At 36.1% G+C, this 20,115-nt stretch overlaps 1 protein-coding gene across 1 annotated transcript; it reads left to right on the forward strand.

The window, feature by feature from the left end:
- Nucleotides 1–410: 410 nt before the first annotated feature.
- Nucleotides 411–1,112, forward strand: LOC140810304 (uncharacterized). The gene is made up of 2 exons (XM_073168178.1): nucleotides 411–622; nucleotides 863–1,112. The coding sequence occupies exons 1-2, from the start codon at nucleotides 411–413 to the stop codon at nucleotides 1,110–1,112; spliced, it is 462 nt and encodes a 153-aa protein (XP_073024279.1).
- The last annotated feature ends 19,003 nt before the right edge of the window (nucleotides 1,113–20,115 follow it).

A 20,115-nucleotide genomic window follows, 5' to 3' on the forward strand; every position in this document is an offset into this window, starting at 1 on the left:
TCACACTAAGGGCTGAAAATTTATATGCCAACTTAAAGAAATGTGATTTTTGTACAAGCAAACTTGTCTTTCTTGGTTTTGTGGTAAGCTCGCAGGGAATACATGTGGATGAAGACAAGGTAAGTGCTATTCGAGATTGGCCAACGCCTACTACTGTTGGTCAAGTTTGAAGTTTTCATGGACTTGCAAGCTTCTATAGGAGGTTTGTATGGGATTTTAGCACCTTGGCAGCACCGATGATGGCAGTAATCAAGAAAAACGTTCCATTCCATTGTGGCGAGGAGCAAGAGAAGTCCTTTAATATAATCAAGCAAAATTTAATTAATGCTCCTTTACTTGTTTTACCTGACTTTGCTAATATATTTGAAATTGAATGTGATGCTTCAGGTGTAGGTATTGGTGGAGTGTTGATGCAAGGAGGGCGGCCGGTGGCGTACTTCAGTGAGAATCTAAATGAAGCAGCACTGAACTATCCCACGTATGACAAGGAGTTCTACGCACTCGTGATGACCCTAGAGACGTGGCATCACTACTTGAGACCTAAAGAGTTTGTGATTCATACGGATCATGAGTCTCTAAAGCAGCTTAAGGGTCAACAAAAGCTGAACAAGCGGGATGCCAAGTAGGTGGCATTCATAGAGACATTTCCCTACATCATCAAGTACAAACAAGGTAAGGAGAATGTAGTGGCCGACGCACTATCACGGAGGTACGTACTAATCTCTACCTTGGATTCAAAAATTTTGGGGTTTGATCTTGTGAAGGAATTGTATGTGCTAGATGAGGATTTTAAGAGTGTGTTTGAAACTTGTATGCATGGTTCACATGAGAAATTTTATTTGCATAACGGTTTCTTGTTTAGAGAATATAGGTTGTGCATTCCTAAATCATCCATTCGTGAATTACTTGTTAGGGAAGCACACGGGGGTGGTTTGATGGGGCACTTTGGTGTGGCAAAAACTTTGAATGCTTTGCATGAACATTTTTATTGGCCACATACGAAGTGTGATGTTGAACGAGTTTGTGATAAGTGCATAACTTGTAAGCAAGCTAAGTCTAGGACACAACCACATGGATTGTATAGACCACTTCCTGTCCCTAGTGAACCTTGAATTGACATATCTATGGACTTTGTTTTGGGGTTGTCTAGGACTGAGAAGGAGAGGGATTCGATATTTGTTGCTGTTGATAGATTTTCTAAGATGACACATTTTATTGCTTGTCACAAAACTGCTGATGCTTCTCACATTGCGGAATTGTTCTTTAGAGAAGTCGTTAGGTTGCATGATATGTGAAATGTTTCACTCATTTTAAAAGTTCTCATGGATATTATTTTTTTAAAAAAAAAATAAAAGTCGCATTTTCGAAATAACATTTAAATTAATCGTAATTATCTTACCATAAAAATAGTGCAGTTTAAATTAACCAAACTCATCCAAAATCATACGTAAGCATAAACGAGTAAAAATCTTAAAATCATCAACGTATGAAAATATTCATCTCCTCTCAATCTCATAATTCGTAATGCGGAAAACATGTGGTCCTCGGGTCGTGTCACCGCACCAGATCTGCCTACTCAGCGTTCAGCACCTCCGGTCTCCTCATCATTAAGCTAACCTGCATCACACACGCCTAGTGAGTCTAAAGACTCAACACACCTGCACTGTTAATAGCAAATACATATACATAGCACACAGCAGTGAAAAATACCATACTCAACATACCTTTCAGGAATTTCAAAAATGTAACATAAACGTGTCGTGTAAAATCATGACGTGTCAAAACAGCTCATCGCTAATCATCATTCATCGTTTTATCATTTATCATTCATCATTCATCCTTTATCGTTCATCATCTATCATTCATCCTTTATCGTTCATCGTTTATCATTTGTGAATTCGGTTCATTAGAGGTGACTATCGTACATCATCATTTACGATGGATCCATCATACATAGAACCGCGGTACCCGACGGCTGTCGGAAATTAGTGACAGGATCACCCATCCACTGTGCCTAGGCCTCATCATCATAATCAGCATTTACATATACGTCTTAAACATTTACATATACTTCGATAGCCACAACTAATTCCCATCATTCAAAACATTACCATTTTCATCACTTATAAAAATCATGAATAAATGCAATTTTTCTTAAATCCAAGCATGCGACGTATATCTTCATAAAATCTTATAATCATGATCATGATGCATAAACATTTAGAATATAGTAAATTTGTGCTCAGGGCGCTGCTAGGACCAACATCTCATCCCAGGTGCAAAATGACCATTTTACCCCTGGAAACCCAAAAATTTCAATTTTGCCCCTAGACGTAAACTTTCACGTTTTTTTTACATTTTCTTAATTCCATTGACTATAACATGTCCCAAATAATAATTTAAGCCTACATGAATTTTTCCCATATTTTTATTTGGCTTAAATCGATGACTTTTAAATTAATCTTTAACTATAACATATTAATGCGTTTTAATTTTGAATTAAACCAAACCTTAGCATAAAATACCCAAATTAAAAACTTAGACTTCTAATTATTATTTGAGCGTAAATATAATTTCCCATAATTTTATTAAGCATAAATCTAGGTGTTTCAATTTATCCTTTAATTAACGTTTCGTGCGGCGATAAAATTCCGGATAATTCCAAAACTCATTATTTTGATCCGAAACTTATCAAACTCTTAAAAATGTCCCAAAACATATTTAAAAGCATTCTTAGACATAAACTCGAGCTCATTTCATAACTTAACCAATTTGTTTTAAAACTTGGATCAGACTCCTGATTTTAACCCAAATCAAACTGAAACTTATCCAAATTTCTCCCAACCTTTTTCCACACCTTATAAACATATTAACAGCCTTAAAACATTCAATACCCGCCCCCTTAACATCTCGATCAGTGTTAGAGTAGATGCCCTACAAGTCAACTGTTGACTAGGGATTTTATTGACTCAAGTGTAATAAACAATCTTTATTTTAATATAATTCATTATTTCATGGTTTGTTAATTCTTTATCTGTATACCCATGTTATCAAACATAGATAAAGACCTTGATCATACTTTAATACAAATGAATCGTAATTCGATGTTGAAACTCGTTTGTAAATACTGTATGATCTAAATTCGTTCCTAGTCGATTCAGCCGCCTAAAACATGGATAAAGGTCGCTTGAGCTTGAGACTAGCATCTGTGATGTTGTGTACTGCGTTTCTTGGTAAGGGCATGGAGATGTCCAAACATGCAGATGGGTAGTCATATGATGATTATACCGAACAACCCTCCCTCGGACTTTCCAAGTGGTTCTCATTCATCGAGAGGATAAGTCCGTGGTTATGATTGTACACCATTAGTCCTTATGACCCGAGACAACTCTGAGGCTCTATATGCTAGGGCTGTGCTTTGACTCGTTTACCGGCTCCAGGAGAGTCATCAGGTGGCGAGGTTGGGTACAGTCGCGACACATATAGGAGCCAGTGCATTGTAGTCGGGGATTCACCGCTCACCTACGGGTGTGGATATCCTATGTGATCTAATGAAATAATAGTGCATGGAATCTCTGGCCAGAGTACGAGATGTACGTTGGAGAAGGAGTTCTCCAAATAGTACACGCGATGCCACTATTATAGTTATCACATAGTTATCGAATTAATATGCAACCCTCGATGAACCAATGGTTGCAGATTCGATCGGGATATATGAGATGAAGGGACCGTACTGTACGTTAATCATAATCGACTGGTTCTTGCAGGCACTATCAGTGATACCTAGGGGATCATGGGGCGATGCTACTAGACGCTCTTACCATGATCCGATGGGTGCTATCAGAAATGAGTTCTGACATTCTTGATCAAGGTGTTGATAGAAAGAATGGGGCTAACTAGGGTAAGCCCGAATAAAGGATTCTGTCCTGAATCACAAAGAGTTGTGAACCCACGGCTAGCTGTATCCCTGAACCATTGAGGGTCACACAAGTACTGGATTGTTTGTTCCCGTTGAGAGAATAAATTCAAAAGTTGAATTTATATTATATAGTAAATTCAAGGAGTTGAATTTATGATAATTAAATTTTGAGAGAATAAATTCAAAGAGTTGAATTTATAAAATTTGAGAATTTAATTTATTAAACTCAAATGTTGGGTTTATTAAATATTAAATTTTGGAGGTGATGTAAATTCAAGTAGTTGAATTCATAATTTAAATAATAAATTCAAATGTTGAATTTATAATGTATTTAATTTATTAAGCTCAAAAGTTGAGTTGATAATTAATAAATTAAATGTGGTGTGTATTATGTTTAATGGGCTTGTAGGAGTACAAGTCCAACATAATAAATAATTAAAGTTTTAATGGGCTTTAATTAAATTAATTAAACTAGTTGGACTAGCCCAATTAATTAAATCAAGCCCATTAATGTTAATTATGTAATTAGGGTTTAATTTATTATAAATAACACATTTAACCATCTAAACCCTAGCCACCAAACAACCTCACGTGAGCCTCCACCAATTTTGAAAAGAAAAATTCGGCCACCTTGATTTAGGGTTAGGGTTTGAGCCGTCTCTCCATTATTTCTCTCCTACGTAAAATCTCTTCTACTTTTCTAGTGCAAATTAGAAGAGGATCAAGCAATCTAGTCGTGGACTTGATAGGAGGATCAAACAAGGAGATTATTGAAGAAAGTTCGTAGGGATTCATCAAGAGCTAGATCTGTTTATATCGGATCAGTTGGAGCCAAGTGATCTATTCACAAAGGTATAAATTTCTAACACCCTATGAATGTTTTGTTAAATCATACGAACGTCCAAACAAATTTTGATTGTCAAAATAAATAAAAAATTTTAAAACTTCCGCTGCGTTTGGGCGTGTAGAAAACCGGATCCAACAGTGGTATCAGAGCCAGGTTTTCTGAATCGTATGATTTAAATTATATTGAATAATTTGTTTCTAACCACACAAGAAAATTTTCAGAAATATTGATGCACCATAAAAATTAAATTTTTCGGAAAAACAAAAAAAAAAAAAAAAAAAAAAAAATTTCGCGATCTGCCCGGAACTGTTCCGGGCAGACCCCGCGCAGGGCTGCGCGCGCAGCGCGCAGCGCCCTGCGCGCAGGAACGCGCAGCGCGCGCGCGCAGCGTGCGCGCGCAGAGCGGCGCAGCGTGCGGAACGTCCGCACGCTGTGCGCCGCCCCGCGCGGCGCACAACGCGGCGCAGCGTGCGGAGCGTCCGCACGCTGCGCGCGGCGTTGCGCGCACCTGTGCGCGCCTGCGCGCACAGGTTGCTGCCACTGCCCGAAACGTTCGGGCAACGGGCGGGCAGCGGGGGCGACGACCCGGGATCGTCTCGGGAAGCGTGCAAAATTGATGGGCTTGAATTGTTTGGGCCCGGGGTGCAATTTTCTGATTTTTCAAAATTATGGGGAAAATTGATATTTTTGAAATTGATTCAATTTTTTATTTTGGAAAATTAATTTTTGGAAAATTAATAATTTTCTTGTAAAATAAATAATTAGAATATGATTTTAATTATTTATGGTAAAAATGAGTTTTATAAGAAATCAATTATTATTGATTTAATTGGAAATTAAATAAAAGAGTTTATTTAATTTATTAAATTCTTTAATAATTGTGGTGGTTAGTGATAAAATTATTAGATATATGATTTATCAATTAATTAAATTGTTTAATTAAATTGATGTTAATATTTGATATTAAATGCATGAAGGATGATCGAGAGCCTTGACCAATGTGTTAGGTGTATGTTAGGATATTTTACTGTTTTTTATTCAATTTTATAATATTTGATATTATTAAAGTGGGCCTGGTTTATGGCCCGTTCCCACCCCCATGAGATGTATCCCTTATGTGCCATGGCTATTCAAATGTAATAATTAGAAATAGTGGGAGATCAAGACTGGAAGATGGTGGGCCCGATGATCAAGATGAAGACATGTAAAATATTGGAAGCTTTTGTAATAAGTTGCATTTGCATCCCTGCATTCACCTAGGTTTGGACCTGGATCCATGTATGGCTCACATGGATCTATTAGTGTTGGCAATCGATCATCCTTATTTATTGTTGAATGTCATATTATGATATATGTGATATATAGTAGTATGCATGTATGTATATTATTATATAATATAGTTGCATGAATCCGGCAAACATACAAACTCGTGGCACGCGATTTTCAAATAAAATGATGAGACAAATTTTTTTAATTAAAATCCCTCATTTTGAATATGATTCAAAATTTATATCAAACCGAATAAGTAAAAATTAAAAGAGTTTAATTTTTCCTTGCCTTCCATCAACCGTGGTTGCATGTTGATCGCTACCCGCGGACAGTGTCTGGCTCATATTATTGGGGAGGCCTGTACGCCGGAAAGCTGTGACTTCCACCGGACATATGATGTGAATTGAGTGGAACTCCCATGACTTCGGCTCATATTATTGGGGGAACTCATGGCGACCGTCCACTACAATTCAATATTGATGGGTTGGTTTGACACGTGAAAATAAACGGCGTCATATTATTGGGTCCTTATTAAACGTGAGGCAAAACACGCGGAGGTTGCATAGGGATGCAATTGGACTCTACCTTTTAGAAATTATAATTTGCTGATATTATTCGGGATTATAATTGGCTAATTGGACTCTACGTGCCTACTAAGGAAATACGATTTCCCTTTTTCATCAGAGGGTGGTGGAAATGTCAAAATAGTGGGAGGGTAATTTATAAAATGAAATCCATATTTTATATCTTAGAATTATTTTAAAATTATCAGTAACATTTATCTGTTTTCATTTTCAGTATATATACGATGTCTACTCGTAACCCGCTTTCAATCATTCTCGATCAAAACAAATTGACTGGCCCTAACTATAATGACTGGTTTCGAAATTTAAAGATTATTCTGAACTCGGAAAAGATTCTGTATGTGCTTGATAAGAAGCCACCGAAGGAAGCACCTTCAAATGTCACTCCGACTAAATTGGCTGAGCTTGAAAAATGGTGGGACCATGACATTCAAGCTAAGAGCTACATGTTGGCTTCTATGTCGAATGAACTGCAGAAGCGGTTCGAGGAGGCTGTGAATGCTGCTGACATTCACTTACATCTGAAAGAATTGTATGCTGTACAAACTCGTTCAGAGAGATATGCTGTTGTTAAAGAACTCATGACTACACGCTTGCGAGATGGGGCTTCGGTCCATGAGCATGGTGTTAGGATGATTGGGCTCATCGAGAAGTTGGTGGGACTCGACTTGGTTATCCCTAGTGAGCTCTCGACTGATATTCTCTTGCTGTCTCTGCCCTCTTCGTTCGATGGATTTGTGGTTAACTTTAATATGAATAAGCTTGAGGCCACCCTTGAAGAGTTGGTCAATATGCTTACTAGTTATGAGGCCACAATCAAAAAGGATAAGCCTGTTTTTCTAGTGGGTTCTTCGTCCGGCACGAAAAAGGGAACCCCATACAAAGGCAAGAAGCGTTCTGCCCCTCCAAAGAAGAACAAGCCTAACAAAAAGCCATACAAGAAACCTAATCCGGGGCCCACAAAGCCTGACAAGTCAGAACAAATCTGTTTCCACTGCAACAAGCCTGGACACTGGAGGCGTAATTGCGCTGAGTATCTTGCCCAGAAGCGTTCTGGCCATGGTATGTTTTATATTGAAGTTAATGTTTCTATTAATTCCTCTTCTTGGGTATTGGATACCGGATGTGGTTCTCATCTATGCAATGATTTGCAGGTGATGGGAAGAAGCAAGAGGCTTAGAGATGGTGAGACCTTTCTAAGACTAGGAAATGGAGCAAGGGTTGCTGCTACTGCCATTGGAGACGTTACTTTAATTTTGGACAATAATTTTAAGTTATTTTTGAGAGATGTTTTATTTGTTCCTGAATTGGTTAAAAACATTATTTCTATTTCTATGCTTGATAGGGATGGTTATTCTTGTGTTTTTGCTAAAGGTGTTTGCAATTTATACAAGAATGAATGTTTGATTGGAACTGGAGAATTAACAAATGATCTCTATAACTTAAAATTGAAAGAGATTCCTTTAAACAATGTCCAAGCGCATACGAAAACAACAACAAACAAAAGAGAAATAGAAAATCCAAATCCCGCACAAATGTGGCACGCTAGACTAGGTCATATTTCTCAAAGAATGATGCACAAGCTAGTGGGAGAAGGCATGTTTGACTTGTCAGACATAAATTCTCTACCTACTTGTGAGTCCTGTCTAAAAGGAAAAATGACCTGTAGGAACTTATATTGATTGAAAAATTCTCCACCAATTAGTTTAAAATATTTAAAAATAACTTTGCTTAAATAAAATTTGTGAATTTATTAGCCGGGTTGCCAAAACGTTCGTATTTTTGTTGAAAATCCAACACCGATAAAATTTACGTCCCGGCGTATAAAATCACCTCAAAACTTCTTGTTTTCAAAAAAAAAAAAAGAAAAAACAACACCCTTAATTAAAAATAATTATTTAATGAAAACATTTTCTATTTTTTTTTTTTGCCCTCAGTCCGTTCCTCGATCGCAACTCGAATAACCTTTAAAAAAATATAGTTTTAATGCAACCATGTAGAAAATATATTTTAAACATGCAAATATTCACAACATAATTAATTAATGCAATTAAAACATTTAATTAAAAATACAGGAGAATTTAATAATTGCATGCACGTGGTTTGCGTGGACTTTAAAATTTTCGGGGCGTTACAATCTTCCCCCCTTAAATTGAATTTCGTTCTCGAAATTCGCTTATCCTTAATAACGCAAAGTTTAGACTTAATTCTAGTATCCCAAAAATCCACGCTTCCGATGCGCTAATCTGATAAAACTTAAATTCTAGAATGTCCTTACGTCTCCTTGATCACAATTAAATTTTCTTTCTAAATCCTTATTTTCAACTCACAACTTAAAATACCCAAATGACTTAGTACTATTGCCATTATAACCTCCAATTTCTATTTTTCTGACAATTCCCAATATTAAAAGATGGATGGCCATGCTTTTCGCATATTACTTTCCTTATTTTATACCCAAAATATTCATCAACTTATCATATTTCAATCTTAAAATCCCAAACACATTCGCTAACACTTAGATCTTCAAGCCTAATATCGATTCATCCTTAAAAATCCTTGATTAACATTTCTTATAATACTAAACCAAGATATCCCAATGTTCTACATATTCTTAAAAATCTAAATCCTCAAAATTCTTATCATTTAAACCATTTAATTAGCGCTTATTGTTAAACTAGTCCCCAAATCCCTTAATAATTGCAAAATAAATCCTTATTTTCCTCAAAAATTATCTTAATTGATCCTTAATTTCAAAAATCCTACGATCAACCCATAAATTCTCGGTATTCTTAATTTTCTCCTACGGGTTTCCAATAACATAATTTCAAAATTTTTAAACTTATTTACCCAAAAATCAATTCCTATAACCAATCTCACTTTTCATCAAGTTAAAATCCCAATTTATCTATTTACTATTCTCAAAGTCGTTGTAATCCTCGAATAATTATTCCTTACGTCTAATTCCCAAAAATTAATTCGACTAGTAACCATGAATCATAAATATTTTCTTAAAAAATCTACGTGTCCCAAAGCATTCGTAATATCCACGATTAACTTATAGCCCAAAAATAGAACGTCAATGCTAAAATCCAAAAAAAATCAACATAGTCCAATTGCACCACAAAACCAACATGCGTTGAAATAAAATAATTTTTCATTTCATATCATATCACGTATAAAAATTCCAAGCATATAAATCAAACATGTGACGTAAACATATAAGTCATGTACTTATGCAGGTAACATCATAAAATCATATAAAGCATGCAAAACTTACAAATTGAGGCTTGACGACTGATCTTCCCGGCGCTGATGGTGGCACAACCCTTTACAAGAACCACCGCTCTGATACCAACTGAAACGTCCTGATCTTTTTTATTGCTTTAAAAGTACTAGAATTTTTTTTTTTTAAAACCTCACATAGCATTCGGCCGAACCATAAAATTTCATAAAATATTTTTGACATCATTTTAAAATAAACAACCAACTAACATTTTTCTAAATCTAAAAATAACATTTTGAAAAGTATAGCCCATACTATAACCTCTCAAAAACCACTCATAATCATGATAAAAGTCATAAAATCTTTTAACATAAATCATAACATATATGCGGAAACTAGCGTCGGTCCTCGGGTCATGTGCACCTTCAGTCCAGTCCGATCAACCATCAAGACCTCCATTAGCATTATCATGATAACCTGCATCCATCACACCTAGTGAGTCTAAAGGCTCAACACACCATAATCTTTATAACGAGTAATATAAAATACAGTCAACATATAACGGTGAAAAATACTTGTACTTAAAATATCTTTTTCATGAAGATGCATAAACTTGAACATAAACATTTTCGTAAAATACTTTTTCATGATGCGTAAACTGTAAATAAAAATACTTTCATAATGATGCATCAACTTTAAACATAAACATTTTCATGACATGCATAAATAAACCTTAATCTTTTTCTTTTTCCTCAACATGACATGACATAAAACCTTTAACATGATCATAAACGTTTTCCTTTTCCTTTTCCTTTGTTGAATTCAGATCGTTAATTGTGACTTTCCTCACATGACATGACATGACGATGGATCCATCTACATAAAACCACAGTACTGGGCGGCGGGGACATCAGCGACACTCTCACCGGTCAACTGAGCCTTGGCCTAACATGATCGAATAGGAATACGATCGTCGGGGCTCCCTCTGGGGCCTTTTCCCATAAATGGGCTCCCTCTGGGGCCTTCTCCCCTCACGACATTCTCATTCTTACCTCTAACCTCATAACCTCATATTTGTAATAATAGAAACACGATCGTCGGGCTCCCACTGGGGCCATAACCCTCACGACGTCGCCACCATTAACGAATTAGTCACAATCACTTCACTTCCTTCAACGTATTTCATTCACATCACTTTATAAAAATCATTCATAACATTACATTTTTTTTTTTGAAATCAAGCATGCAACATGTCTTTTAAATGTCTTCTTTAATTCATAAAAATCCCATGGACATTTAAAATTCATAATTTAATCATGATCCTTTCATAGACATTTAAAATGACATTTTAACCTCAAACATGAAAAATAATATTTTGACATTTTAAATCCTAAACATATAAAATTCCATAAATATTTAAAATACCATTTTAACATATAAAATCTCATAAATATTTAAAATAGCATTTTAACATAAAAATTTCATAAACATCCATAACTATAGAAAATAATCATATTAGCACATAAAACAGCATTCAGGGCACTGCCATGACCTTTACTAATTTCCCGGTGTAAAATGACCGTTTTACCCCTGGACTCGACTTTTTACGAATTCGACTATTTTCTTGATTTCATGACTCTAAAATGTCCCAAATAATTATTTAAGCTTACGTGAATTTTCTCATATTTTTATTTGGCTTAAATCAATGACTTTTAATTTATTCTTTAAATGAGACGTATTAATGCGGTTTAATCCCGAAAAATCCCAAACTTTCATATAAAATTCCCAAATTAAAAACTTAGACTTATAATAATTATTTAAGCTTAAATATAATTTTTCATAATATTATAAGGATTAAAACTAGACTTTTCAATTAACTCGTTAACTAGCGTTTCGTGCGACGATTAAATTCCGAATAAATCCAAAACTCATTATTTTGATCCCAAATTTTAAACATAGCATTTTTATGATTTATTCTACCCTCCCAAGTCATGAGCCACCCCCGTGGACCCTTAGATTCAATTTTTGTTCTTAAATTCTCGTTTTTTGACACGTCATCGAACCACCCGAGCCATCTCTCGATTTACTCGAGCCACGCCCGAGCCACCCCAAGCCAAAACCTAGCCAACCCATCTAGGCACCATACTGTTCAATCCCAGCCCGAAAAACACGCCCCGGCCCACTCAAAAACCCGCTGGAAAGTGAACACAAAATCTGTGTACTTGTGCATGAGTCTCCTAGTATGTGTAGGTATCCTAACTAGTCTAGGACTCTTCCAAACAAGCCACCACCGAGCCCACACGACTCTAACCTTCCCTGGACCACGCCCAAACCATGCCCAGACCAACCCAACCCCTAGAACCCAGCAGCGAAGCCACCTGAGTTCAGCAGCAAACCTGCGCTTGATGGCTTTCCTTCACGGTTTGCACTCTTGGTTCGAGCTAGCAGCAAGCCAGCCGCCCCAGCCCCTGAACCAACCTTTCAAGCACCATACTAGGACTCTTAGGACTCACCCTTGCCCAGCCCCTGAGCCACAAACCGAGCCCCTACTTCCCTGCAAGCCAGCGCAGCTTCTGCGCGTGACTTTGAAGACTCTCGGGTAGGAGTCCTTCTTGGCAAGGACTCCTCCCAGCCCACTAACTCGAGCCCTAGCGTGGCTAGGACCCCTTCTCAGACCCCTCACGAGACTCTATCCCACTCCTGGTCCAGTCGAACCAAGCCAAGCCACCAGCTCAAGAAGCCCGATCACCTAAGATGCACGGTTTCAAACATGCTTCCAGCTTACGTGTTTTCGTTTGTGCAGGGTATTTGGTGATGAACTAGGACTCTAATATTCATGAAAATCAGTACTTGATTCGGTCCTAAACATGGCAGCTCCTTACACAATACATAAACATGATTTTGGTAGTAAAACCTCAAGTTTTGAACCCCTCCAACCACCTTGACAACAACCTGCAGGTCCCAGCTTTTATTCATGAACGTGCAGTGTTTTGTGTGTGTCTAGGGACCTTTAAAACGTGTAAAAACACCCCTCACACCTATCCTAATCATGGCAGCCCCTTCTACAATGTAAAAACATGATTTTGGAAAGCAAAAACACAAGTTTACCACATGTATATGCAATAATCCGAAAATATTCATAAGAAAATCATAACTTCATGCAAAAATAATTTAAAACAATAATATGATGTGATAGACGAGAAAAAGGAGATGTATGGCGTGCCTTTGCGTTTTATACGCACGAATAATCGTTGACGACGAAGAACGGATCGAACCTTGGCTAACCTTACCTTGAACTCCTTCGAAAACTCTTCTAAGAGTTGTGTGTGTTGTGTCGTGTGTGTTGTGTGTCTTTGGGGAGAGTATTCTCAATTTAAAAGAGTGTGTGGCCAAGTACTTGAGGGAACAAAAGGTTTGTTATTTGTTGGGGAAAGGACCGTGAGTTTAAGAGGGTGGGGAAGAGTTTTAATTGAAAGGGGTGTGGCCAAGAGTTAGCTGGTGGAAATTGTTTGATTGAATTGGGGAGGTGGGCGTGGGGTTGAATGGGTTATGGGATGGGGTTTTGGCCTTAAATAATAATTAGTAACACTAACAAAAGTTTAGGCCCATTAATAACTTAATTAAGCCTACTTATCCCATTAGTGTTAGTTTAAAATATTTAAAAATAACTTTGCTTAAATAAAATTTGTGAATTTATTAGCCGGGTTGCCAAAACGTTCGTATTTTTGTTGAAAATCCAACACCGATAAAATTTACGTCCCGGCATATAAAATCACCTCAAAACTTCTTGTTTTCAAAAAAAAAATAAGAAAAAACAACACCCTTAATTAAAAATAATTATTTAATGAAAACATTTTCTATTTTTTTTTTTTTGCCCTCAGTCCGTTCCTCGATCGCAACTCGAATAACCTTTAAAAAAATATAGTTTTAATGCAACCATGTAGAAAATATATTTTAAACATGCAAATATTCACAACATAATTAATTAATGCAATTAAAACATTTAATTAAAAATACAGGAGAATTTAATAATTGCATGCACGTGGTTTGCGTGGACTTTAAAATTTTCGGGGCGTTACAATCTTCCCCCCTTAAATTGAATTTCGTTCTCGAAATTCGCTTATCCATAATAACGCAAAGTTTAGACTTAATTCTAGTATCCCAAAAATCCACGCTTCCGATGCGCTAATCTGATAAAACTTAAATTCTAGAATGTCCTTACGTCTCCTTGATCACAATTAAAATTTTCTTTCTAAATCCTTATTTTCAACTCACAACTTAAAATACCCAAATGACTTAGTACTATTGCCATTATAACCTCCAATTTCTATTTTTCTGACAATTCCCAATATTAAAAGATGGATGGCCATGCTTTTCGCATATTACTTTCCTTATTTTATACCCAAAATATTCATCAACTTATCATATTTCAATCTTAAAATCCCAAACACATTCGCTAACACTTAGATCTTCAAGCCTAATATCGATTCATCCTTAAAAATCCTTGATTAACATTTCTTATAATACTAAAACCAAGATATCCCAAGGTTCTACATATTCTTAAAAATCTAAATCCTCAAAATTCTTATCATTTAAACCATTTAATTAGCGCTTATTGTTAAACTAGTCCCCAAATCCCTTAATAATTGCAAAATAAATCCTTATTTTCCTCAAAAATTATCTTAATTGATCCTTAATTTCAAAAATCCTACGATCAACCCATAAATTCTCGGTATTCTTAATTTTCTCCTACGGGTTTCCCATAACATAATTTCAAAATTTTTAAACTTATTTACCCAAAAATCAATTCCTATAACCAATCTCACTTTTCATCAACTTAAAATCCCAATTTATCTATTTACTATTCTCAAAGTCGTTGTAATCCTCGAATAATTATTCCTTACGTCTAATTCCCAAAAATTAATTCGACTAGTAACCATGAATCATAAATATTTTCTTAAAAAATCTACGTGTCCCAAAGCATTCGTAATATCCACGATTAACTTATAGCCCAAAAATAGAACGTCAATGCTAAAATCCAAAAAAAATCAACATAGTCCAATTGCACCACAAAACCAACATGCGTTGAAATAAAATAATTTTTCATTTCATATCATATCACGTATAAAAATTCCAAGCATATAAATCAAACATGTGACGTAAACATATAAGTCATGTACTTATGCAGGTAACATCATAAAATCATATAAAGCATGTAAAACTTACAAATTGAGGCTTGACGACTGATCTTCCCGGCGCTGATGGTGGCACAACCCTTTACAAGAACCACCGCTCTGATACCAACTGAAACGTCCTGATCTTTTTTATTGCTTTAAAAGTACTAGAATTTTTTTTTTTTTTAAAACCTCACATAGCATTCGGCCGAACCATAAAATTTCATAAAATATTTTTGACATCATTTTAAAATAAACAACCAACTAACATTTTTCTAAATCTAAAAATAACATTTTGAAAAGTATAGCCCATACTATAACCTCTCAAAAACCACTCATAATCATGATAAAAGTCATAAAATCTTTTAACATAAATCATAACATATATGCGGAAACTAGCGTCGGTCCTCGGGTCATGTGCACCTTCAGTCCAATCCGATCAACCATCAAGACCTCCATTAGCATTATCATGATAACCTGCATCCATCACACCTAGTGAGTCTAAAGGCTCAACACACCATAATCTTTATAACGAGTAATATATAATACAGTCAACATATAACGGTGAAAAATACTTGTACTTAAAATATCTTTTTCATGAAGATGCATAAACTTGAACATAAACATTTTCGTAAAATACTTTTTCATGATGCGTAAACTGTAAATAAAAATACTTTCATAATGATGCATCAACTTTAAACATAAACATTTTCATGACATGCATAAATAAACCTTAATCTTTTTCTTTTTCCTCAACATGACATGACATAAAACCTTTAACATGATCATAAACGTTTTCCTTTTCCTTTTCCTTTGTTGAATTCAGATCGTTAATTGTGACTTTCCTCACATGACATGACATGACGATGGATCCATCTACATAAAACCACAGTACTGGGCGGCGGGGACATCAGCGACACTCTCACCGGTCAACTGAGCCTTGGCCTAACATGATCGAATAGGAATACGATCGTCGGGGCTCCCTCTGGGGCCTTTTCCCATAAATGGGTTCCCTCTGGGGCCTTCTCCCCTCACGACATTCTCATTCTTACCTCTAACCTCATAACCTCATATTCGTAATAATGGAAACACGATCGTCGGGCTCCCACTGGGACCATAACCCTCACGACGTCGCCACCATTAACGAATTAGTCACAATCACTTCACTTCCTTCAACGTATTTCATTCACATCACTTTATAAAAATCATTCATAACATTACATTTTTGTTTTTGAAATCAAGCATGCAACATGTCTTTTAAATGTCTTCTTTAATTCATAAAAATCCCATGGACATTTAAAATTCATAATTTAATCATGATCCTTTCATAGACATTTAAAATGACATTTTAACCTCAAACATGAAAAATAATATTTTGACATTTTAAATCCTAAACATATAAAATTCCATAAATATTTAAAATACCATTTTAACATATAAAATCTCATAAACATTTAAAATAACATTTTAACATAAAAATTTCATAAACATCCATAACTATAGAAAATAATCATATTAGCACATAAAACAGCATTCAGGGCACTGCCATGACCTTTACTAATTTCCCGGTGTAAAATGACCGTTTTACCCCTGGACTCGACTTTTTACGAATTCGACTATTTTCTTGATTTCATGACTCTAAAATGTCCCAAATAATTATTTAAGCTTACGTGAATTTTCTCATATTTTTATTTGGCTTAAATCAATGACTTTTAATTTATTCTTTAAATGAGACGTATTAATGCGGTTTAATCCCGAAAAATCCCAAACTTTCATATAAAATTCCCAAATTAAAAACTTAGACTTATAATAATTATTTAAGCTTAAATCTAATTTTTCATAATATTATAAGGCTTAAAACTAGACTTTTCAATTAACTCGTTAACTAGCGTTTCGTGCGACGATTAAATTCCGAATAAATCCAAAACTCATTATTTTGATCCCAAATTTTAAAAATAGCATTTTTATGATTTATTCTACCCTCCCAAGTCATGAGCCACCCCCGTGGACCCTTAGATTCAATTTTTGTTCTTAAATTCTCGTTTTTTGACACGTCATCGAACCACCCGAGCCATCTCTCGATTTACTCGAGCCACGCCCGAGCCACCCCAAGCCAAAACCTAGCCAACCCATCTAGGCACCATACTGTTCAATCCCAGAACGAAAAACACGCCCCGGCCCACTCAAAAACCCGCTGGAAAGTGAACACAAAATCTGTGTACTTGTGCATGAGTCTCCTAGTATGTGTAGGTATCCTAACCAGTCTAGGACTCTTCCAAACAAGCCACCACCGAGCCCACACGACTCTAACCTTCCCTGGACCACGCCCAAACCATGCCCAGACCAACCCAACCCCTAGAACCCAGCAGCGAAGCCACCTGAGTTCAGCAGCAAACCTGCGCTTGATGGCTTTCCTTCACGGTTTGCACTCTTGGTTCGAGCTAGCAGCAAGCCAGCCGCCCCAGCCCCTGAACCAACCTTTCAAGCACCATACTAGGACTCTTAGGACTCACCCTTGCCCAGCCCCTGAGCCACAAACCGAGCCCCTACTTCCCTGCAAGCCAGCGCAGCTTCTGCGCGTGACTTTGAAGACTCTCGGGTAGGAGTCCTTCTTGGCAAGGACTCCTCCCAGCCCACTAACTCGAGCCCTAGCGTGGCTAGTGTTAGAGTAGATGCCCTGCAAGCCAACGGTTGGCTAGGGATTTTATTGACTCATTGTAATAAACAATCTTTATTTTAATATAATTTAACTTTTAATGGTTTCGTAATAATTTATCTGTATACCCATGCAAGCAGCATAGATAAAGTCCTTGATTATGCTTTAATACAAATGAATCGTAATTCGATGTTGAAACTCATTTGTAAACACTGCATATTCTAAATTCGTTCCTAGTCGATTCAGCCGCCTAAAACATGGATAAAGGTCGCTTGAGCTCGAGACTAGCATCTGTGATGTTGTGTACTGCGTTTCTTGGTAAGGGCATAGAGATGTCCAAACATACAGATGGGTAGTCATATGATGATTATACCGAACAACCCTCCCTCGGACTTTCCAAGTGGTTATCACTCATCGAGAGGATAAGTCCGTGGTTATGATTGTACATCATTAGTCCTTACGACCCGGGACAACACTGAGGCTCTATATGCTAGGGCTGTGCTTTGACTCGTTTACCGGCTCCAGGAGAGTCATCAGGTGGCGAGGTTGGGTACAGTTGCGACACATATAGGAGCCAGTGCATTGTAGTCGGGGATTCACCGCTCACCTACGGGTGTGGATATCCTATGTGATCTAATGAAATAATAGTGCATGGAATCTCTGGCCAGAGTATGAGATGTACATTGGAGAAGGAGTTCTCCAAATAGTACACGCGATGCCACTATTATAGTTATCACATAGTTATCGAATTAATATGCAACCCTCGATGAACCAATGGTTGCAGATTCGATCGGGATATATGAGATGAAGGGACCGTACTGTACGTTAATCATAATCTACTGGTTCTTGCAGGCACTATCAGTGATACCTAGGGGATCATGGGGCGATGCTACTAGACGCTCTTACCATGATCCGATGGGTGCAATCAGAAATGAGTTCTGACATTCTTAATCAAGGTGTTGATGAAAAGAATGGGGCTAACTAGGGTAAGCCCGAATAAAGGATTATGTCCTGAATCACAAAGAGTTGTGAACCCACGGCTAGCTGTATCCCTGAACCATTGAGGGTCACACAAGCACTGGATTGTTTGTTCCCGTTGAGAGAATAAATTCAAGGAGTTGAATTTATATTATGATATAGTAAATTCAAGGAGTTGAATTTATGATAATGAAATTTTGAGAAAATAAATTCAAGGAGTTGAATTTATAAGATAATAAATTCAAGAAGTTGAATTTATGAAATTTGGAGAGAATAAATTCAAGGAGTTGAATTTATAAAATTTGAGAATTTAATTTATTAAACTCAAAAGTTGGGTTTATTAAATATTAAATTTTGGAGGTAATAAATTCAAGGAGTTGAATTTATAATATTAAATTCAAATGTTGAATTTATAATTGATTTAATTTATTAAGCTCAAAAGTTGAGTTTATTAAATATTGAATTAAATATATTGAGATTATGTTTAATGGGCTTGTAGGAGTACAAGTCCCACATATTAAATAATTAAAGTTATTAATGGACTTTGATTAATTAATTAAACTAGTTTGACTAGCACAATTAATTAATCAAGCCCATTAATGTTAATTATGGAATTTAGGTCAAGACTATTGTTTTTAAGAAAATAAAAAGACCTAGCCTCCACTCATAATTTTCTTAGGGGTGATGATCGAGAATCACATCCAAAATAATCCTCCAAATATTTAGTTTACTTAATTAATTAAATTAATTAAGTAAATGATAATTAATGAAAGATTAGAATAAAAAAAAAATAAGAATTGGATTCTTATTTTACGTGAATGAGGCATCCAAAAAGGATTTGACAAGATATCAATTCAGAATCTTTCGGCTTCTCCAAAAATTTCTAAGGCGCTCTCTCGAAAATTTCTTTCTGGTTGTGAAAAGAAAAATTCGGCTTGCGTCGTTTTTGTGTTCTATCTCTGCGCAAAATATCTTCAAAATTTTCTAGTGCAATTTGGAAGAGGATCAAACGATTCAGTCGTGGACCTAATTAGAAAGAAAGAAAGAAGTTCATTGAAGAAAGTTCGTTGGGATTCATGAAGAGCTAGATCTGTTATACCGGATCAGTTGGTGTCCAGTGATTTAATCACCAAAGGTATAACTTTTAAACTCCCTATGAATGTTATGAAAATCATACGAGCGTCCAAACAAATATATTTTGATTGTCAAAATACAATAAAAAATTTTAAAACTTCCGCTGCGTTTGGGCGTGTAGAAAACCGAGATCCAACAGTGGTATCAGAGCCAGGTTTTTTCTAAATCGTATGGTTTTATTATATTGAATAATTTGTTTCTAACCACACAAGAAAATTTTCAGAAAAATCGACGCACCATAAAATTATTTTTCGGAAAATCAAAAAAAAAATAAAATTTCGCGATCTGCCCGGAATTGTTCCGGGCAGACCGCGCGCAGCGCGCAGCG

This window comes from Primulina eburnea, chromosome 13 (assembly GCF_022965805.1).
Source record: "Primulina eburnea isolate SZY01 chromosome 13, ASM2296580v1, whole genome shotgun sequence".
NCBI lineage: Eukaryota > Viridiplantae > Streptophyta > Magnoliopsida > Lamiales > Gesneriaceae > Primulina > Primulina eburnea.

Coding starts and splice junctions, on each gene's coding strand:
- LOC140810304 (XM_073168178.1), top strand. CDS start 411: ATGCAAGGAGGGCGGCCGGTGGCGTACTTCAGTGAGAATCTAAATGAA. Junction 623..862: donor CTGAACAAGCGGGATGCCAA/GTAGGTGGCATT, acceptor TTTCTTGTTTAG/AGAATATAGGTTGTGCATTC.